Source organism: Triticum aestivum, chromosome 4A (genome assembly GCF_018294505.1).
Source record: "Triticum aestivum cultivar Chinese Spring chromosome 4A, IWGSC CS RefSeq v2.1, whole genome shotgun sequence".
Classification (NCBI taxonomy): domain Eukaryota; kingdom Viridiplantae; phylum Streptophyta; class Magnoliopsida; order Poales; family Poaceae; genus Triticum; species Triticum aestivum.
Window position 1 is genome coordinate 19,496,052 of NC_057803.1, and position 7,156 is coordinate 19,503,207.

At 43.4% G+C, this 7,156-nt stretch overlaps 1 protein-coding gene across 1 annotated transcript in view; it reads right to left on the reverse strand.

Annotated features, from left to right (window-relative positions):
- The window catches only part of LOC123083703 (uncharacterized), a 9,044-nt gene extending 3,812 nt beyond the window's left edge, over positions 1-5,232 (reverse strand). The window contains exons 1-8 of the mRNA XM_044505659.1: positions 4,932-5,232; positions 3,686-3,797; positions 3,470-3,564; positions 3,227-3,341; positions 2,972-3,096; positions 2,488-2,558; positions 2,322-2,377; positions 932-1,107 (exon numbers count right to left, since the gene is read on the reverse strand). Coding sequence (XP_044361594.1) covers positions 932-1,107; positions 2,322-2,377; positions 2,488-2,558; positions 2,972-3,096; positions 3,227-3,341; positions 3,470-3,564; positions 3,686-3,797; positions 4,932-4,949 — 768 coding nt within the window. The 5' untranslated portion in view covers positions 4,950-5,232. The remainder of the gene's footprint in view (positions 1-931; positions 1,108-2,321; positions 2,378-2,487; positions 2,559-2,971; positions 3,097-3,226; positions 3,342-3,469; positions 3,565-3,685; positions 3,798-4,931) is intronic.
- Positions 5,233-7,156: the final 1,924 nt, after the last annotated feature.

Genomic DNA, 7,156 nt, shown 5'->3' on the forward strand with positions numbered 1-7,156 from the left:
TGTGTGCGTGTGCATGTGTGTTGCTGCGTGTGTGTGTGCGTGTGTGTGTGTGCACGTTCGCGTGCGTGTTGTTGCGTGTGTGTGCGCGTGCATGTGTATGTGTTGATGTGTGTGTGCTCCTGTCCTTGCACCGGTGCTGTGTGTGTGCGCTATTGCCTCCCACACACATATCACATGAGGGGGCAAAAGAGTCTTTTCAGGTGTCATTTAGGCTCAAAATGAACGAAAATGTCATATAGGGAATAAAATTTAGAATTTGTGTCAAATAGGGAAAAAATTCAATGTCAAATAAGGAAGCAGATTTTAAGATAGTGTCAAATAAGGAATTTTCTCTCAAATATCACTTTCATAATTCATTTTGTATACTGTCATCACGGCATCTTCAACCCGGCTCATCAGATTGGACAAGACTTGCCTGCTCCCTCCGGCTTGTGTCCATCCGTGCTCTCGTGTATATGGCTTGATTTGATTGGAACAAAATAAAACCCGGCCCCACCCCTTTAAAATCAGGGAGGAGATGATTAAATTAGAAAGAAAAAAGGAAAAATGACAGCCATAGGATTAAGTGAGAGCACGGATGAAAGCATGGGGAGAGAGGGAGCCGGATCCCACCAGATTGCCCCTGTGTGTCTGGATTGAACGGTCTGGACACTTTTAGTCCTAATTAAGACCCTCATTTTGGCCGGACGTCTGAAGCTCCTTAGGCCGGCGACAAACCGGGGCAGCTCTCCACAGTAGTCCAGACGTCCGCCGTTGGCGTCCGACACTCCGTACACACCGAAAACTTACTTGGAGCCTGTGCATTTTCACAATCCGCCTTAGTCATCCTATTTCAGACCCCGTCCTCTCCTCACCCAAACGCAAATGGCAATGGCACACCTAGAGGCGGAGCGCAGGGATGCCACCGCTGTTGCGACGCTACCGTAGGAACCTGGAGCACGTTGACATGAAGCAGGACGGTGTACACGTCGTGAAGAGCATCCACATTGTCGATCGTGAGCGCCGCGAGCTCCGGATCAATGAAGCACGGCAGCTCTTCGAGGAGCTCAAGGCCGGGGCCGAGGAGGAGCATGATGACAATACCAAAGAGGCACACGTCAATGGGCTCTGATGGGTTTGGATAGTATCCGCCCGGCCAGATGCCTCTATGTCCGTCTTATTTTGAGAAATATAGTTGGATGTCTCCATGTCGTCTTATTTGAGGGATATGATTGGATGATGCCCGTCCGACCGGATGTTCATGGACATGTATTTTGGCAAGCTAACAATTTGTAAAAGTTGGCAACTTTTCGAGAGATTGGCAAGAAAAATAGATAGCCAATTTACTATATCTAAATAGAAACCCTTCATTATTAGGAATCTCTAACTTCTTCTTAAACCACATCACCGTATAGGCATCCGCTGGAGCTGGTTTTTTTCTTCTTTCATGCCCAAATGAAGTTTTTTGGGCACCACGGCTGTTTTTGACATCTCTTGGGGATGCTCTTACGAGGCTACTTGATTTCATGCCGGTATTTGCCATTTTGGCAAGCCAAAAATTGGTAAAAGTTGGCGACTTTTCTAGAGATTGGCGAGAAAATTTGGTAGCCGACGAATTGATAGCTAAATTTTTTAGACTTGGTCAACACACTGGCATGCCAAATATTGGCACCAAACCAAACAGCCTCAAGAGACATGATGATGATAGTTCATGGGAGTATGCTTGGGAACTGTTCTTGACGGAGGGGACCGGAAACCAGTGCCGGAAGTCGGCTCTAGAAATGGACAGGAACATGTTCAGTCATACTCATAGTACAACTGACAGTACAATTTGCTCTAGCAGCTTCCCTTCTCCGTACAACCACAGTAACAGTACGAGTGTTCACAGAATTGCGGACAAACAAACTTGGCAATCACAGTACAATTTGCCAAGATTTAGTCGTCTCTCTGAATACGACGGGACAAGGTCAGCCATGTGAAGCAGGAAAGGTATTAACGCAAGATCTGGTAGGGGGATTGATCAAGAACACAAGTATAGCTTTCAGCAATAATTGCGCAACATTTCTCAGGGATTTGGATGGACATGAATCCGTTTTCATTACGCCGTTGTTGACACTGAATCATTTATTATTCAATACAGGCATCATCGCCAGGCAAAGAAGTTTCCATGAAACATTTTCAAGCAGGTTTTGTGCAAACTACCACACAAGTGATACAGGATCGATGCTGGTATGGGTACACGGCGAAAGCCAATCACACATCTTATTCGGTAACCTTTTGGTGTGATATGTAGATACATACAGAAGACTCACTCGCTGCCGAACACTGTAGGAGCCATCAACGAGCTTCGACGGTTTGGTTCCCACCTCTGTTGATAATCTTGTCGACATACTCCTTTCTGAAATCATGTGCAGTCACATCAGGTAAGAGCAAGGGAGAATAGTGGGAGGTTATAAGGGAAATGGAGTAATGAACGCAAAGAAGAGAAGTGAAGACTCTGGAAAGTACCTAGCTGGGAGATGGTCATGGGGACGATTGTAAGGCGTCCAGATAGGCTCTCCCACAAAGAGCCGCATTGCCTGCACAACATAGTAAGAAAAACATAAGTTTCAGAGGTCCATATTAGAATGATGTTCCTTATTGGGTGGAGTACGGAAAAGGGAAAGATCTTTATGATATGAATATATGATCAATGAAAGGACTCCGCTGGTAGTTAACTTCACAGAGATGGTACAAGACACAGCAGTAAATGTTGTTGTAAAAACTAAAAAGAAAACTACGTATTTAGAATTACGTGCAGTGAGACTAAAGATAAGTAACACTGTTGTCGAATTCAAATTATTGAAATCTATTACCAATTCATTCACAAAAGTAAATTACACGCAACTTGACAAAAGAATAAGGACTTCAGTCATTTTAGTTCATTTAGTATATGCAAGTTTTAAGGAGACCAACACTTCATGGTGGGAGCAAAAGCAGAAAGTTAAAATACCTTGATGTAGTTGTCACTATCCAATGTAAAGCGGTGATACATTCCTGCAGGCAAAACAATCATGCCACCTTTCTTAACTGCTATACGGATCCACTGTTCATTTTGGTCCCTCACATCAAAGTATCCTGGACAAGATAAGAAAACAAATAGGTAAAGCAGGTTAAAAAAAACAATGCCACCATGATTATTACTGGAAATAAAACACTTTATAGCTTTCTCATCCAAAATGCCCCAAAAAAGATAAAGAAGGCGTACCACTGCCCTCAAGACAATAGCGTATCTCCTCATCAGTATGCAAGTGCTCTTCAAAGAAATTCTTCAGCTTGGCCTCATAGTTTGGCAATTTCTCAGGACATACGTCGCAGATGTCCTGCAAGAGGAAAAACAGAACATGTCTGTCACATTTGATTGCTTCTACTACTTGCATACATTTTAAGCTTTGACAACCAAAATGGAAACACAGAACAGTAAGTAGCCAAAAAGGGATCAATGACAAACCACATAGGAGTATCCCCTGGCCTCACGGATTTTCTTGAGATTCTCGTCTTTCTCCCAGTTATCAGCATTTAGGTTCCAGCTTACAACACCTAATTCTGAGCATTGAAAATATGCACAATTTTTAGCATCCAGCAGGTTTACCAGCACTAGTTTTACTACAGTTCAAAAACAAACTATACTACTAGAGCAAATTATTTGAGCAGCGAATGCACAGACCTGAAAGTTTGGCAAGAGGAATGAACTCTTTGGGCTCACGGTGGTGAGGAAGCCTCTGATCCTCTTCACTGTCATCCATGTACCATGCTTGGATGACCTCCTCCTTGCCATCCTAAGTAAGCAATGGCCATGCAAAGATATTGTATTATAATTATGCAGGAAGTTAATTATAACATGAATTAGCTGTAAAAATCTACAATGGTTTACATGGACCTTCCTTCAGTACACCTAGCTGCAGATGTCTACAGATCATAAATTTTTACTCCTGTAAAACAGCCTTGCCATTTGGGTGGGGGTGAGGGTGGGGGAGGGATAACACATAGATAGATACAGAGGATTTGGCGTGTGGTACAGGTCTACATTCTTACAGATTATGTGATTTACTGCTTCTCTTCTGGTAGCCGCAGCCTCAGCATTTAATGGAATTTCTCGTAACAACAGCCTACTTGGTTGCAAAATCAACATAATTTACAACGCAATAGACAGATTGACATTTGACAACCTTCATCCAGCCCCTGGAACAACAACTCTACAACAAGTGGATGTAAGGGGAAATGGCTAAACCAGTATTCATACAGTTGTTGTATGAGACTACATCAAGCACCCAAGTGCCAGCAAGTTTGAAGAGGCCTTTTCTACTTACTAACTATTATCACCAGAAGAAGGGTGGAAATATTTGTATGTGAAAGTGCTAGTGCAGAACTCTCTAATAAACAAGGACTAATAACATCAATGCCAATTTCATGCCATGAGAAGTATGACTATTTAAAGCAGCTCTACTAAAAGCTTTACGTTCACATTACTGAAGGTTTTTCCATCTCAATATGTCCATCCGTGATCTGTGGGTACTGGTATACTCCAACAGGGGAAGGAAGACTGATGAGCAACTCATGCTACACATCTGAATCTCCCAGTTTTGAATCTAACCCGGAAAATAGATTAATTGAAGAGCACACATCTAATCTAGTAATCTGAAGATTCACATGTATGGTCTCCATCCTAAAATCTGCTGACCCCCAATCTCTGGAATGAGGAAATCCCAGTCCCATCTTCTTTTCGCTCGACTATACATACGCTTCAATCGCCTATTCCTACCCAAACCCTTGTACCGAGCCGATCAAAATCAAGGAAAACCTTGACGAATCGCGCCCCGAAACGAAGGAATCTTCCTCTTTTCTAGACGCAGCGACCCCTCTAAATCCTAGGGCAGAAACGCGAGCTCGAAATAGGACTGGGACCCCCGTACCTGGAACTCGTTCTCCATGGCGGCAGCCTCTCGCAGTCTCCCGCGCCCTGCTCTCGCTGCCTTCCTTCCTTCCTCACGCCGGAAAACCTCGAAGCTGGAGAAACAGGGGAGGTGGGTGTGCGTTTCTTATGAACCGCTTTGGATTAACGCGACTCGGGGCTTTTGCGGATAAGTGCACTGAGATTTGCTCAATTTCGATGTAGGCCCCTACCGTGTATTTTTCTCTACGGTCAATATTTTCGGCATTATTTCGGGTGTTGTTCCGATGAAGAAAAGTGAAACACGGCTTCTTGTTCTGGGCCTTGGTCGATTTTTCTGTGTGTATAGTAAACTTCTTGTGGCCATCTTCAACGATTTGATGCTTCATTGTGGTTCTTTTGTCAAAAGATGAAAAGGTTTGTCTGCATGATTCTTCTTCGAAATATCCGGCTTGCAAGGGTTTTCCCTGTTCGAGGTTGTAATTCTCGGCTACCGGTGGGTTAGATGCGAAATTTGCCGTGTCCCCGTAAAATATTCCCCCGCTGCATGAAACGTGATGGCATCGGCAGGTGGGCTGGCCTATTGTCCGGTTCGATGCACGTGGACATTTTTTGTTTCCCTTGGAGAGGAAGAGGACGAGCAGGCTGAACCGCTCAAGGGTACGCGTCATCTAGCCGCATGCATGGACGCCATGCTGCATGCCTCCTTGTACCGGTGCCTCTGTGCTCATGTAGGCGTGTCTCGCGCGGGACAGCAGGGGGAAGGAGTCATTTCTCCATCATAATTTAATTCGGTTCTGGGACTTATATACATCCGGTGAACACTAAAATTAAAAATAGTAGAAAAAATAAAAGAAACTGTATTGTTTTTTATGCAAGATGCTCAAATGTGTGATGTTTTTGAGTTTTGGAGTGTTTGGACATTCGAGGTGCTTGTGGCAAAAAAGATAATTTTGGGTATGAATAGTGATGTTTTCAAAATTTCCCAGACATCCGAAAAATATCTTCTTTTTTTTGCAACGGGCTCCTGGGATGTCCTTTGGCACGGGCATCACGCACATGAACATCTTGCAACATCAAATAATTTGGATTTTTTTTAAACTTTTTGCTATTTAAAATGGATTTACTATTCACACTCAGGCTCATTTGAGCCCGGTGTTGAATAGATGCATCTGCCATCTCTTTTCTTTTGCACATTTGCAATTCGTTTTATATGCTTTGTGTTGTTTGCAGGGGCGGACGAAGGAGGGACCCTCCCAATAATTTTCATCAGCACTTGTGGTTAGGTTTCTTGATTTGAAGCAACCGAATGCCTTATGCAGATTTTTATACAGTTGGCATCGATCATACAATGTATATTACCACATAAGGTCTAAATATCGCACACATCAAAATACTAGTATACTAACATTGTATATACAATAAAGTAAAGATAATAAAAGGAAATACATATACTACAACGAATTATAGGTTAAGGAGCTTCAAATGTAATTAATGAAAATTAAAGTGCAAACGATCGGTCAAAAGTAACCCACTAACCTCGTATGGTCGGAATAAATAAAATGATGAGCTTATCATCGGTACGACCGGCTACAGTCGTAATCTGCATCCCCTTCTGTTCTGGACTCGGGATGCTCAGTGTCGCCCTCCGATTCGAGCGAGGGTACGAGCAACGATGTTCGTACCGCACACCGTCTTCTCTCTTGGTAAGTTTGGGTTGCGCGGCTGAGTTCTGATGCGAGCACGGGTACGAGCGTGGATGCTCGTATTGCATCCCGTCTTCTCTTATGTGAAGGGTTGCTCTTTGTGTAGCATCCTTTGGTACGAGCTAGAATGTGCATACCGCATCATGTCTTCTCTTCTACAAGGGTTGATCTTTGCGCGACCTCCTTTGGTACGACCTCATGTGGTCGTTTTGCACCACATCTTCCCTTCTGAAGCTCAAGAACTTCATGAAAACAATTGTGCTTCCTCCTCATGTCAAGTAGATGATATATTTGCAACAAAACTACAAGGAAGTGTGCAGCATAATCGAGAGACAACCGATACGTTGAAATTTTAGCTTTGAAGGTTAGTCCAAAACCATATCAAATAGACTAATGCCAACTAGTGCAAAAATAAAAGGTGTCAATGCAATCATGGATGCGACTAAACTCAAAGACATAAAATTAAGAAAGACGTCTACTGGCATCCGAGTGGCCTCCCAGGCAGCGCTTTCTTTATAGCCATGTAGATAGGATTTGATGC